General features: G+C 41.6%; 1 protein-coding gene across 2 annotated transcripts; it reads left to right on the top strand.

Moving 5' to 3' along the window:
* The first annotated feature begins 7,030 nt into the window (after window positions 1–7,030).
* Window positions 7,031–10,346, top strand: pycard.L (PYD and CARD domain containing L homeolog). Of its 2 annotated transcripts, none has more exons than XM_041575653.1 (3): window positions 7,031–7,451; window positions 8,806–8,865; window positions 9,798–10,346. In XM_041575653.1, the coding sequence occupies exons 1-3, from the start codon at window positions 7,163–7,165 to the stop codon at window positions 10,061–10,063; spliced, it is 615 nt and encodes a 204-aa protein (XP_041431587.1). In that variant the 5' UTR covers window positions 7,031–7,162; the 3' UTR covers window positions 10,064–10,346.
* Window positions 10,347–15,116: the final 4,770 nt, after the last annotated feature.

The raw sequence follows: 15,116 nt of genomic DNA, 5'->3' as shown, positions 1-15,116 counted from the left end.
TGAAAGTTCTTTTCCTCTAGTCTGAAGGGGAGGCCTCTGGTACGTGATTCTCTTTATGGGTAAAAAGGTCCCCTGCTATTTGTCTATAATGTCCTCTGTATGTCGTTTTGGGGAGCGGTGGAAATTTGCTAGTGTACTGCTTGTAGATTTTGATCTATAGAGAGATCTCCATACAACTATATATATATTTGGTATTGGCGCATTCAGGAGACACAGAACTTTCCAAATCGTCTGTGTTCTCGTACATAAAATAAATGTTTCTGATATGTGATTGTACCATGTGAAACATAATTGTATTCGTCTATCTTTTTACAGACGTGGAATTACACCAACAATTCTAGTGTATTTTGAAAGCTCAGGTTTTTCAGAAAAAAATATATATTGTTTCCCTGGGTAAACTAAAAGACCCCCCAGGAAAGGCCCTTAAAGTACAAAATGTCTACAAACTGTTGGCATTTAGGACACATGGGCTGGCAGAGAGAGAGTTAAGAGTATATGTTACTAAATCTTATATCTTTCCAATGCCCCAGGTCATGTCCACTAATAAATATATATATATAATGTTTCAATATCCAGATGTGCATAGGTTGCCTAAAACTGGCCAAGATTTTTGAAAGGAAGCACCCACTGGTTTTAGGGTTCCTATTTGTTTTTCTATTTTTTATTAACCTTGGCATGAAGCATCAGTATTACCAGCCAGGTCACAACCCTTCATTGGGCAGAACTTCCTCCTCTGTTTTAGTAAAAACATTGAACTCTGCATCAGGGGTGGGTGATTGACACCTCACTGCCTTAATCTGGTCTCATTTGCATTAATATCCTGCATGATGCAGTCTGTAATGATTTCTGTGCAGCCACGCTGCATTCACGTGTGAACTAACTTCCCAATACACATGTAGGACTGGCAGCCAATATATATAAACGGGTGAGGACGGCAGTGGGTAATGATGATCCCTGAGTGCGTAGTTTATATAGTGAATAAAGTACCCCCTCTTGTAAATTATAAGGATATTATAAGTCACGAGGAGTTTCATGACCATATAAAAGTACGAGGCCAAAGGCCGAGTGTTATTATACAGTTCATGGAACTCCGAGGTAACTTCCAATATCCTCATATTTTGCAACTGGGGGTACTTTATTTATTATAATACACGCGTTTCAGTGAGTCATGTGACAGAAATGACATCACTACTCATAGTTTATAAGGAAATAATTTATAGGATATTCAGGGCTTTTGTCTATTATATGAAATATTAAGTTGAAATCTGTATAATTCTTACTGAAAGTTTTACTTGCCAACTATTCTGTTCTATTATCTGTTTGCAGAACTGTTGTATTTATTCAAATGTTTTTTTTCTGTAATAAATCACTTTTATTAAATGTTTTTTGTTCACTGACTAGGGGGTGGGTTGTGTCCATGGATAATTGGGTGACAAGGAGGGGTGGGAACCTAAATATTTTGCACCCCAGGCTAATGAGCCGCTAGTTCCACTATTGAAGGTCCAGGTGGGCTGGGGGTGGTACACGGGTGATTCTACTCCCCCCTGAGACTTCAGTCCTGCCCCCCTCCAGCTCCATTGCTTTAAACATTGGCTTCAGAGCAGGTAAGGGGGGCGGCATCACTAGTGCAGTAAATGCAATTGCACCAACAGAGTCAAATTTAAAAAAAAAAAAAAAAAACACAAATTCAGGTTTTTTTTATTAATCTTTTCTTTTCCGATTATATTTATTGGCATTTGAAAATGCACAGTGACAAATAATAACGGAGCATAATAATTGCACAACAAAAGTAAGTACTTAAGATGGATACAAAGAAATAGATTACAGTACAAAGTAAAATAAAATATAGAAAACATTGCAAATTTCAGAACTAACTGCAAATTGATCATTTTTGAAACTGAATAACACTTTCCTCTCTCTCATAAAAAGGAATGAATGATGAAAACATAAGTAACCTATGGAACATCAGGGGAAGTGAATAGAAGGCTCTCCGGGAGTCACACGAATTTATTAAACATCAGTTTGTCATTAGAATTTAAAGTATCTAAATAAGGGGACAAATTGTTCAAAAATGGCTAAATTTTCACGTCTAAAACGGACGGCATCTTGTAGACGATTTTAGATATGATAAAATTTCTTCTAAATCAGGAAATTTCTCTTAGTTCTTATAGGATAATTGAAAAAAACCCTAATTGTGTAGGCAATTATAAGTAATATATGGTGTTGCTTTTACATGGGGCTAAACATTAATATTATCTTTAAAAATAGCCCCTTTATTGGAGCTCCCTATAGATGTTCTCTGGTCCCTGTCTGTGTTTCACATGAGGGGTGGGCGTGTCCTAACGGTCCCTGCCAGAAGCACAGTAGGAGGGGGACAGCCAATCACAGCCCTGCAGTCACACAAGCACAGACAGGCTTCAGTTCCCTATCAGGTCCTGCTAGCTGCTGATTGGTTCCTGTCCTACAGTGCAGTGAGCTGAGTGCACAGCCTGGGAATTCAGGGAGCAGCAAGTGGAAGAGAAGGGAGGGATTATTAGGGTTTTTGCAGAAATATTCAATAAATCAGCCTGAAACACTACTTTTTTAAGCACAATTCTTCTATATCTAAATGAGTATAATGTACTGGTACATTCTTATTTTTTACACAAAATGACTCCTTTAACAAAGTTATAAAAGTACATTGTTTATGGTTATACTATACTGTACCAGCATACCTCCCAACTGTCCTATTTTCAGCGTGACCGTTCCGCTTTTGACAGCTCAACCCACAGTCCCGCGTTTGTACTGAAAAGTCCCAACTTTCTCTGCACTGAACAGCCAGAAAAAGAAAGTTTCTAACTTAATTGGGCCTTTGGCAGAGAGCCCAGAACAGTCACCAGGTGCAACTAAGATACTTTGTAACAATTTTGAGATAAGCAAATAAGTAATTGTAACAATTTAGGTTGTAATGCAGCTCAGAGTGAAATGCGTGATGTAGCTCAGAGTGAAATGCGTGATGTAGCTGAGTGAAATGCGTGATGTAGCTCAGAGTGAAATGCGTGATGTAGCTGAGTGAAATGTGTGATGTAGCTGAGTGAAATTCGTGATGTAGCTCAGAGTGAAATGCGTGATGTAGCTGAGTGAAATGCGTGATGTAGCTGAGTGAAATGCGTGATGTAGCTGAGTGAAATGCGTGATGTAGCTGAGTGAAATGCGTGATGTAGCTGAGTGAAATGCGTGATGTAGCTGAGTGAAATGCGTGATGTAGCTGAGTGAAATGCGTGATGTAGCTGAGTGAAATGCGTGATGTAGCTGAGTGAAATGCGTGATGTAGCTGAGTGAAATGTGTGATGCAGCTCAGAGTGAAATGTGTGATGCAGCTCATAGTGCAATTTGGAGGACTGGTTACGGCAAGAGAAAGGGAGTTTGGGTACTGCCCATACAATTTTTTTCACAGTGAAATATAGTTATGTAACACGCTTTTGGACTATACCGGCCAATGGGGTTAGCAGCCAGCTAGTATATTAGAGCATGGGTTACTCTGGACTCCAGCACTTAAGGCAGGGCCTTTGCAAAGTGGAAGAAATGAAGGCGCGGTGTAGTGCAACTACAACTCCCACAAGCTGCTGTGCTTTAACCAATAAAGTAATGGGTGCCACCAGGTTTTTGCAAAATAACTTTATTTGTCAGATACAAATGATCCACAGGTTACTTACATCAGTAAAGAGGCATTTGTAGAATATATAGGCACACGTGTCAGACAGTATATCAGAGGCAGGTGCATTCCCTGAGGATGTAGTCAAGGCAGTGCAGCACCTCTACTGCCTAATAATTTCTATCCCCGGGACAACACAAAGCTGGAGAAGGCAGGGTAACCGGGACTGTGGTCTTGTCATTTAGCCCTGCCCAATGCGGTAGGAGAATCTGGCTTAACCTGGAAAACCTGAAAAGCCCCATGGCGTTACAATGGAGACGTACGGTAGAGATAAGCGTTCCATCCCGCCAGCGATTTACATTCTAGCTGGTGGAAGGCATTTAGGGGAGATGTCTCCGAAGAAGAGGCGATTTGTCGACGGGCAACTAATCTCCCCCAGTAGCCCCATGTGTCGCCAAACTTAGGTTTAAATTAATTATCATCCAATAAGTGATTAACTTTTTACCTAAAATTACCATCATTGTGAACTAATGAATTGGATGAATTGCACAGCACTTCAGACATATTTCTCAGTTATAAGCTTGTGTCGATTGTTCACCATTGAAGTAGGGTAAATGGTATTGCTATAACGTTGCATTAATCTATTTTTTTCTTTTTCAAGGGAAGGGAAATAGTTGCTAAGTGACGATTTATAGGGGATAATTGGTTTAAGTGAAATACTTTTCTGTCTTCTTCAGTCCTTTGAAATTTAAAAGAGGTGCAAATATAAATCAAATACAAAGTTGCTCAATTCAAATGTATATTCCCTAAGGAGGGAATGGCTGACATGAGGTCAGGGTCAGACTGGAGACTTGGGGGGCCCACCGGGGCTGCAAAACAAAGGGCCCTCCTGGCAGTCCTGGAGCCCCCCCTCCTGACCTTTTAAAGGCTGCACACATGCGCAAAAATTATGCAATACACGCATTCATGAAAAACCCGGCACTGCGGGAAGACAGCCGGGGGAGCTGGTCTGGGCTCATAAGGGCCTGGACCCACCAGGTTTTACCTGGTCTCCCGCCGGGCCAGTCCGACCCTGCATGAGGTATGCAGACAGAGGTGGGACACTGCCTTGTGGTTTGGTTTAAAGGAGACATTTTGTGTAAAAAAAAAAAAAACAAGAAGGTACCAGTGTATTATACTCGTTTAGATATAGAAGAATTGTGCTTAAAAAAAGTAGTGTTTCAGGCTGATTTATTGAATATTTCTGCAAAAACCCTAATAATCCCTCCCTTCTCTTCCACTTGCTGCTCCCTGAATTCCCAGGCTGTGCACTCAGCTCACTGCACTGTAGTACAGGAACCAATCAGCAGCTAGCAGGACCTGATAGGGAACTGAAGCCTGTCTGTGCTTGTGTGACTGCAGGGCTGTGATTGGCTGTCCCCCTCCTACTGTGCTTCTGGCAGGGACCGTTAGGACACGCCCACCCCTCATGTGAAACACAGACAGGGACCAGAGAACATCTATAGGGAGCTCCAATAAAGGGGCTATATTTAAAGATAATATTAATGTTTAGCCCCATGTAAAAGCAACACCATATATTACTCAGAATTGCCTACAAATTATTTTTTTTCATTTATCCTATGTTTCCTTTAATATAATCTGATACAATGATTTAGATGTTGTTTGCTGTGGTTATTCTTCACTAATAAACACTTGAATTGAGCCACTGTGAATATTATTCATTTTCAATACCCCTTCCTCTCACCCCACTGCTGTTACCAATGACAATAACTTATTTCACCCTTAAGGTGCCGTAGATGTTACAATTACAATGTTTCCAAGAAAGATGGTTTGTTTCAATACACACGTTTAGAGCTGAATCATCAGATATAGAAACAACAGAATTCCACCTGTATCTGACAATGGCCGATGTTTAGGTGCCTTCGAAGGCACCCGATCAAATATTTTCCGGACTGTACTAACACCCACCAGCCCCGTGGGATCCCATGGAGTAATTACCTGTTCCCTTCAGTCTCTTCCCCAGAGATTCTCAGGGATCCAGACCTGAGTGTGAAACAAAGGGGAAGCTGTACAGAGAGGCAAGTGCACAGAACAATCAGGAGAGAGATCCACAAATGCTGTCCTGCAAAGCGGAGCAATGTTTGTCCCATTAGAGTGCCATTCTATTTCTCTATCTGAATCCCACCTGTTAAGATATGCAGAATAGAAGGGAAGGGAGTCCTATCGCTAAGTACATGCCTTAAACCTCAGCTTCTAATGCACCTTCTGCCTGTGGCTGCTCCTGGGTTTTCTTGCAGGGCTACATGTTAGTAAGCAGTGCCCATTCCCACATGGTGCTCCTTGCGTGTCACATGTATGACCATTAGGGGGTGCTGTTCTGTTGAATGGTGAATTGTATGGCAAATGCCTCATCTTATGATCTTATCTGCAGAAAAAGAATGTACCATAGAGTCTCTTTCTACCCTTCCCTATAATCAGCCCAGACAGGTTGGAGTAAGGACAGAATACAGACAGGTTGGAGTAAGGACGGAATACAGACAGGTTGGTGCAAGAACAGAAGACACACATACCTGCCCACTGTCCTGTTTTTCACAGGACCGTCCCAAATTTGACAGCTCAACCCGCAATCCCGCATTGTTACTTAAATGTCCCAACTTTCTCTTTCATCTTCGGTACTGACCAGCCAGACAAAGATACAAAGCTTCTAATTTGGCAGAGAGCCCAGAATACGAGACAGGAACACTTGTGTAACTATTTAAGATAATCAAAGAAACAATTGTAACAATTTAAGATAAGTGGATCTCTTGGGGAAACTGACACATGCAGCTTAAAGGGCAACTTTCATAACCTGCCAAATGTTGTAACATGGACATTGTAATTAGGTGGTGTGGCCACAAAAATGGGCAAGGTCAAAAAATGTTGCCACGCTACAAGCGGCAAATCTTTTTGTCACTCTTTCTTTTTCCAAAATTTTGGGAGGTATACAGACAGGTTGGAGTAAGGACAGAATACAGACAGGTTGGAGCGAGGACAGAATACAGACAGGTTGGAGCGAGGACAGAATACAGACAGGTTGGTGCAAGGACAGAATACAGACGGGTTGGAGCAAGGACAGAATACAGACGGGTTGGTGCAAGGACAGAATACAGACAGGTTGGTGCAAGGACAGAATACAGACAGGTTGGCGCAAGGACAGAATACAGAAGGGTTGGTGCAAGGACAGAATACAGACAGGTTGGTGCAAGGACAGAATACAGAAGGGTTGGTGCAAGGACAGAATACAGAAGGGTTGGTGCAAGGACAGAATACAGAAGGGTTGGAGTAAGGACAGAATACAGACAGCTTCTCTGCACTTTCGGTTTCTGTTCCTGGAAATGAGTTGCTAGAGGCAAAGTCAATAGTGTTGCTGGGGGAGGGGGAGGCACTTACATCTGGACTAACATCTCCGCAGAAGAAATGGGCGGTGAATTGAAATAACAAGGAAGTACCACGTTTGCTTCTATTTACAGAGGAGCTCGGTGAGGAACAATGGGCCAGACTGTCAGGGACCTGCTGCTGGAGACCCTGGAGGAGTTGGGGGAGAAGCAGTTCAAGAAGTTTAAGGGGAAGCTGAATGACTGGGAGGTCAATGCCGGGTACAAAGTGATCCCTAAGTGTCGCCTGGAGAAGGCAGATGAGGATGATGTGGCTGATCTCATTATCAGTTTCTATGCAGAGACCTATGGGATTGAGGTGACCCTGGGAGTGCTGACTGCTATTGGGGATATGGAACACCATGGAAAGCTTAGGAAATCCTGGCAGGAAGGTGAGTGTCTGTGTAAGTAAATGTGCTTTATATTAACTGCAGCAATTCCTCCTGTCAGACATATATTTATATCCAGAGATCTTATCCCTGGGCTTATAAGGACCCTAATGATTGTGCCGGGGGCTCTGTGAGACAAGTGGAGACTTTCTGAAACTACAATTCTTTCCATCATTGCCCATTTGATATTTATCCTTTTCTTGTGATTATTAAATGATCTGCATTTCTGTTTTACATCTGAAATGGGATCTCCTTGAATGGATAACGCTCGTAGCATAACCACATTCTGAGTGAAGTTTATTTTATTCCTACTCATTCATTCTCACAGCAAATTTAAATATAATAAGAATATAATATAATATAAATACAATATAAATATTCATATAATTCAATATGAATATAATATATAAATACAATATAATAATATAATATAAATACAATATAAATATAATATATAAATAAAATATTATAATATAATATAAATATAGAACTGGTGCAAATTTGCACTTGTGTTAGTTAGAACGCCTGATGTATATCTGCATGTTTGTGTAATAATTGAAATATTTGTCGCATCTTGGAGGCCTATAAATCAACATTTTTGTGAATTTTACAGTTTTTCCTCTTTCAAATAAACCTGAAAGTTTCCAATCTCTTATGTTTGCTTATTTGTTAAACAATTCAAATTTAAAAAAAAAAAAAAAACGTATTAAAATAAAAACCTAAAATCCTGTTAAAAATTTGAATCTGAACATTGATAAATCAGCCCCACAAAGTGTTATATGGTTGCTAAGGTCAATTACCATCGACCCTGGGCAGTGGTTAGTCTGCAAACATTGAAGTAAACAGGGGCAAGGATTACAACACAAATTATTTAAATTAATCTGCATTCTGGTTGCTACACTTTGACCCTAGCAACCATACAGTCTTTTACATTTTCAGGTTAAAAAGAAGCAGAACAGAATCATAAGACACAATGATCACATAGAGTAGGCAAATGAGAAGCTGCTTAGTTCATATTAATCTACTATATATACTGATAATGAATTTTTAAGTTAATTTCCCCTTTAAATGTGTTATTTTGCTTTGAGGCATTGAAATCAATATCTGATTAAAGTAAATGGGGAGTGGAGTGACTTCATCAGGCTGATCGGGGCACTGGGACTAGCGGAGTTTGTCGAGGGCAAGATGGGGACAGTAACTTTATTACGAGTGTTGAGCAAACTGTGGGCCTTCGTTTGTTGTGAAGTACAGCTGAAGGGTGTTGGGAGTTGTAGTTCAGGCTGTAGGTTGACTGCTTTTTATGACTGATGTATGTTCAGTAGATGTGGCTGCTCAATATTTACTCTTTTGTTGTCTCTCTTGTTTCCAGTTGCTGCTCCAACCCCTTCAGTAAAGCCTGAGGCAGGTAATGAAAGAGTGACCCCTACAGGTGAGTCAAACTCAAAACTACAATCACATTTACATCTCTCTTCTCATTCCTGGTTGGAAACACCATATGCGTCATCCACACTGGCTACACCCAGTTACATCCATGCAGGGCTGGACTGGGGGGCCCACGGCCCCCTACACCATCCCCCTGGCCCCCCAGCGCAAACTCCTCTGTGCTTAAATACCTCCCACCCCCTCCCATGCTCGCATGTACATTTTCCATTGCTGCAGCGTGACCGGAAAGAAGAGCAAGTGCAGAAACAGGTCTGGGCCGGTGGGGCCCAAAAGAGCCAGGGACCACCAGGTTTTTTCCTGTCCCAGTGGCCCAATCGGACCCTGCATCCATGCAATGCCCATGCCACTAATAATGAATGCCAGTGAAGGCCAACAACATGGTCTTGATGTTCTCAGGCTTTCAAAATCAGTTGACTATAACTGCCCAAATCATAAATGTAATTTACCTTGTAAAGGCAGCGGGCAGTCCGGGTAGATGGGGGGAAAAAATATATAAAATGTCTGCAGCATATGAGATGGGGTGAAATTCTGGGGGGGCCACGCTCCCCTCGGTTCCGACGCCTATGAATCCAAAGTGAATATGAAACAGGAAGAACATGTTCCTGCCAGAGTCACCACATTATCCTCTTAAAACGTAACCTCAAAATACACAGGGTGCATCACTGATTTTAAATGAATTCACATCGTATGGTTCCACTAGAACTGGATAAGAACACACCTCATTTTTTATTGTGGGAAGACTAAAGGGAATTATGGAAACCCAACCTCAATGTCGCGGGGCAGATTTCTTGGCTCCAACCCATAGGGTTGCATTTCTTATATTTCATATGTCTTTCTATCTCTAGATATTGTTTCATCTGTATTTTACCTAAAGTCTATCTATTTGGCCAAACAGTAATTTCTCCTTCCCTCCCACAGTTGGACAGAGCTTTGTGGATAAGCACCGAGCAGCTCTGATTACCAGGATGTCTCACATTGATCCAGTTCTGGATAATCTCCTGGATAATAAAATTCTGACTGATGAACAGTACGACACAGTGAGAAGCAACAGAACCTCCCAGGAGAAGATGAGACAACTCTATGATTATGTCAGGTCCTGGGGGAGGGATGAGAAGGAGAGGTTCTACCAGTACTTGTTGAAGCACAATAAGCCTCTCATCAAGGACCTTGAGATGAACTCATGAGTCTCATTCCCTGAATTCTCGTTTGTATACATGGCCAGATTAAAGTTGAAAATAGTGTCTACAGACTTCCAACCCTTCCCGGGATACTGACTTTCTCTCATGCCGCCAGTCAGACTGTTCACTTCAGTATCTGAGAATCCAAGTGTCATTTTCCATTAGGCGATGCCTTTTTTCCCCATATTACAGGAGACAATAGTGTCATGTTAAACTGCCCAGTTTACTCAGACAGGAACATTTTCTACATTTTGTATCTTTATGAAATAAAACTATTTTTCCTGGTTAATATTGATTTTTTTTTTTGTGAATTAACATTCTTCCACTTAAAGAAGACATATGGGAAAAATTGTAGCCAATAATATACAGATATGGGATCCGTTATTCAGAAACCCCTTATCAGAAAGCTCAGAATTACGGAAAGGCCATCTTCCATAGACTTAATTTTATCTAAATAATCAAAATTATAAACAATAATTTCCCTTTTCTCTGTAATAATACTTGATCCCAACTAAGATATAATTAATCCTTATTGGATGCAAAACCAGCCTGTTGGGTTTATTTAATCTTTAAATGAATTTCTAGTAGACTTAAGGTATGAAGACCCAAATTAAAGAAAGAACTGTTATCCGGAAAACTCCAAGTCCTGAGCATTCTGTACCACAGAAACACAGGTAGGGTGACTATAAGGAAAGAAGTGCGCACTGAGCTGATATACAACTGTGTGTAACTGATGTAGATGCAACAGAAACCCCTAACACTGTGAGGACCCTGTGAAAGCTTTGGGAAGTAAGTGACGCTCATCCAGTGTCTGACTAATGTTACACACAGTGGTTTTATCCCTAGAGCTTTGTTTAGGGGGTGCAAATTGGAGCTACAGTTCTAGTACCGTTTCACTTGTATTTCTTCTTCATTTAAACATCTGAAAGGCAGAATGCATAGTAAGGCAATAAATACCAACAGAAGTGGTTGTAACTGTGAATAGTAGGCAGGATTGTGTCAAGGGAAGGGGTATAACTGTGATAGTCTGTGTGTATAGTACTGCACGATTGTGTCAAAAGAAGAGGTATAACTGTTGGATATTGTGTGTACAGGGCCGCCATTAGAAATCTCGAGGCCCCCTGGGCCCCGCCCACACTGGCGCCCAAGCCCCGCCACAGATGCCGCCCACTCCACGTCACAGTTAAAAGACCAAGCAGACATTAGCGCTAAATAAGTAACCCCCCCCACGCACACACAAGTTATAAAGCTATTGATGGTCAAAAAAAAGTTAAAACATTTAAAGAAAGTTAAAAAAAACAAAACATTGTCGCCAGGCCCCCCCATAAATGTTTTTTTAAAAAGCATTGGTGCCAGGGCCACCCTTACAAGTAAAAAAAATATATATTTTTTATAAAAATATTGGTGCCAGGGCCCCCCTTACAAGTTAAAAAAAATGTGGGCCCCAAAAATTATTTTTTAAAAAAACATTGGCGCCAGGGCCCCCCTTACAAGATAAAAAAAATTGGGGCCCCAAAAAACATTTTTTTTAAAAAACATTGGTGGCAGGGGCCCTATAGAATATTAAAATAATACATTGATGGCCAGGGGATTAAAAAAACAAAACACAAATTGGAATTCAGTACAATTGAACTCGAGACTTCAACTTCGCCTCCTTTTGTCACTTTGGGTCTTTTTCTCGCTTCAGGACCTCAATTTCGGCTGTTTTTGTGACTTCGGGTCTTTTCATGGCTTCGGGTCCTTCGGCTGTTCAGCTTTATGGCATTTCGGCTGTTTGGGACTTCAAAAATGGCTGCAAGGCTTCTGCGCTCTCACGGGGGGCCTGGCTCTTTGAAAAGTGCAGCACTGCTGGGTCCCCCTTCATGCCCGGGCCACTTGTCCCCCCTGTCACCCCCTGATGACGGGCCTGTGTGTGTATAGTAAGGCAAGATTGTGTCAAGGAAAGGGGTGTAACTGTTGGATATGGTGTGTATAGTAAGGCAACATCATGGGGAACAGACATCATCCAAAAGCTGAGATTTGGGAGTTACAGTTCAAATAGTAATGGGTGTTATATATTATGACATACTATTATAATATGTATCTGATAGGGCAGTGTAAGTTTATATCTACCATTAATTATAAAACACCTAGTTTACTATGCCCAGTGATAGTGGTTATCTGATCAGTATCTGATTTCTGAGCCCCCCCCAGGATACATTTTCTTAAAAACCTCTTTAAAATCCAACTATAAAACGTCATTATTAATGCAAGAGAATCCACCGATGAGAATTCTGATTCCCATCAGCCATCTTACTCTCATCTTACACACAGTGATTATGTATCATTTTATTCTTCATTATATGACACTGGAATCAGACATTGGGATAAAGGACAGGCTTGTTCAGTGCTGGGAAACTGGGCTTAAAGCTTCCAACTCCAGTTGCAGGAACAGAGAACATGGAGCCACATTGATACAGATCAGCTGGGATTCTCATTGGAGGATTATTTAGCATATTCATTTCACCACTGGCTCTGGAGAGCTGGGAAAAAGTTTCACGAAACAATTGAAGAAACTATAAAATCCACATTACATTACATGGCAACACAGGAGCTAGTCCAGTCTGTTTATTCCCATTCTGATTATTAATCAGTCTCACTGCATAAGCTTCTGTCGATACCCCCTTTGTCGGTGTTACACTCCACGTGTGTCGTGTTACACTCCACGTGTGGCCCTTACCTGATGACATGGGACAAACCTGAGCAACTCCGCAGTGGTATTGGGAGAGACTGGGTACCTGGTACTTACTAGCGCAGTGCCTCCATCTAGTGGGATCCGGAAATACACCTACGGGTGGCCCCACTAGGAATACAGTAATAACACACACAGTATTGGTTAACTTAAATAACTGTTTATCTAAAATAAATGGGCACCTAATACAGGCATCACTCCTAACTGGTGGCAATAGGGCCTCACTAACTGACTTGCTAGCGCAATCTGTCTATCTAACTAAAAGTCCTTTAATGTCCTTTCAATAACAGTCTCTGCATCTTCAGCGCTTCTTTAGGGTACTGTCGATTTAACCAGGATATTCATAAATCCTCTTTGGAGACTTTAGAGCTCTCTCCAGGCAAATCCAACACAGTCATTCATATAGTGAGACTACCAGCCCCTTTGGAGGCTCAGATAGGAATCTCCTGCTGGTTGTTCCTCCAGTCTGTATTCCTTTAACACTCTCAGTCTCTCCAGTATGTGGCTTCCCTGTGCAGCCTGATCCAAATGAATACTTGTGGTGCAGCCTCTCAGCTCTCTGGGCCCACCAGCAGCTCTCTTGCTTCCTTCTCTGTCCACTATGCGGCTCTCTATGCCAGGCTCTCTTCTTTTGCCAGTCTCTGTGACTTCCTCTTCCTGCCAGCCACTCACTAGCTGCTGTGTCACTTCCTGTTGCACTGAATAGCTGGTTGCTAGGTAACAGTTTACAGCACATAGATACAGACACAGGCTCTGGGCTTGATCTCTGCTTACAGGGATAAGAGCAAGGGTTTTCCCTACATTTCCATAGCAGTTGTTAATTGGGTGAATAAGCGTTTTTACCTAAGAATCGAATATGGTTGAGACTGTCATGCACCACATAGTTTTTACTGTTTTCAAGTGTAGAAAGAGATGTTACTGTATTAAAGGGAATCATGAGAGCCCTGTATGTAGATAAAGCCGCACCTATGATGTTCCTGGCTTGGTGGTGCAGATCTCTCTTGTCAGCACACGTCTGTACAATGTAGAAAATGTTAAGCGAATTGCACAAACACCATATTTGTTGCAGGTGGTCACAATAAAAGGGGTAAGTTCTCTACCTGCAACATATATGGTGTTTGTGAGATTCTCTTAACATTTTCTACATTCTTTTTGGCTAAAACAGCAAATTTTTACAATTCATAATTATTTATGCTTCCTTCCTAGAGATGGACTTTGTTGATCAGCACCGAGTAGTTCTGATTACCAGGGTGTCCCAACATTGACCCAGTTCTGGATAATCTCCTGGGTGATAAAATTCTGACTGATGAACAGTACGACAAAGTGAGAAGCAACAGAACCTCCCAGGAGAAGAAGATGAGACAACTCTATGATTATGTCAGGTCCTGGGGGAGGGATGAGAAGGAGAGGTTCTATTGGTACTTGTTGTAGCACAATGAGCCGCTCATCAGGGACTTTGAACATCATTAAAGTCCCTCCCCGAATGCTGCATTTTGTATACATGGCCGGTTCATAGTTGAAACAATGTCTGCTAGCTGTTCCATTCAGCTCCTCTGGCCAATACGGCCACATTGCCCCCTCCACTAAGCGTGTATATGAGCGTGTACATGCGTGCTGACAGGCACATCACGGCGCAAGCGCGCTGACTGCCACTTAGGTTCGCGCAATCGCACAGAACAGGACTCCAGACTGGACTGGGGTAGGCAGCAGTTAAAGGTATGTGCCAGGCGCCACCCAAGCATTGCACCCTAGGCACGTGCCTACTGTGCCTACTGTGCCTACCCCTAGTTCCGGCCCTACTGGCATTACTTTAGTTATACCAGGTGCGTGGTCAGATATATTGATCTCTCCAATAGAGATTCATCGGGTACTATTGAAACCCTCTTTAAACTATTTATACTTAAATATTGGCTGGTACCAATGTTCATATTACTTGTAAAAACTCACACTTACAGTAAAGATTGTTACTTTTTAGCCCTGTGGTTGTTAAAGTGACTAGTGCCAACTGTTTGTGAATATCCACCTTTAAATAATTGACTTCAATTCTAATTGAAACCAGGTGAAAAGTGGCTTTTGAACTTTCGTGATCATCAGGAATTTATTGACAGGAAAATCAATACTTCTCACACCACTTTCAAGAAATCATTGGTGTCTTTTGGATAACTGCTAATGCCTTTATTATTAGGGCTGTACTAACCAGTCAACATATTGAACCACCTTTTCATTCAAGTAACAATTTGGAGAAATGATAGGCTACCCATGGGGTTTTATTGCATTTTTATGAAGCTTGGGTGGTGTATATATTACCAGCACCTCTGACAGACATTA

The sequence above is a fragment of the Xenopus laevis genome, chromosome 9_10L (genome assembly GCF_017654675.1).
Source record: "Xenopus laevis strain J_2021 chromosome 9_10L, Xenopus_laevis_v10.1, whole genome shotgun sequence".
In the NCBI taxonomy this organism is placed as follows: Eukaryota; Metazoa; Chordata; class Amphibia; order Anura; family Pipidae; genus Xenopus; species Xenopus laevis.
Note: the sequence above shows the minus strand (reverse complement) of the source record. Positions and strands in the feature narration are given on the sequence as shown.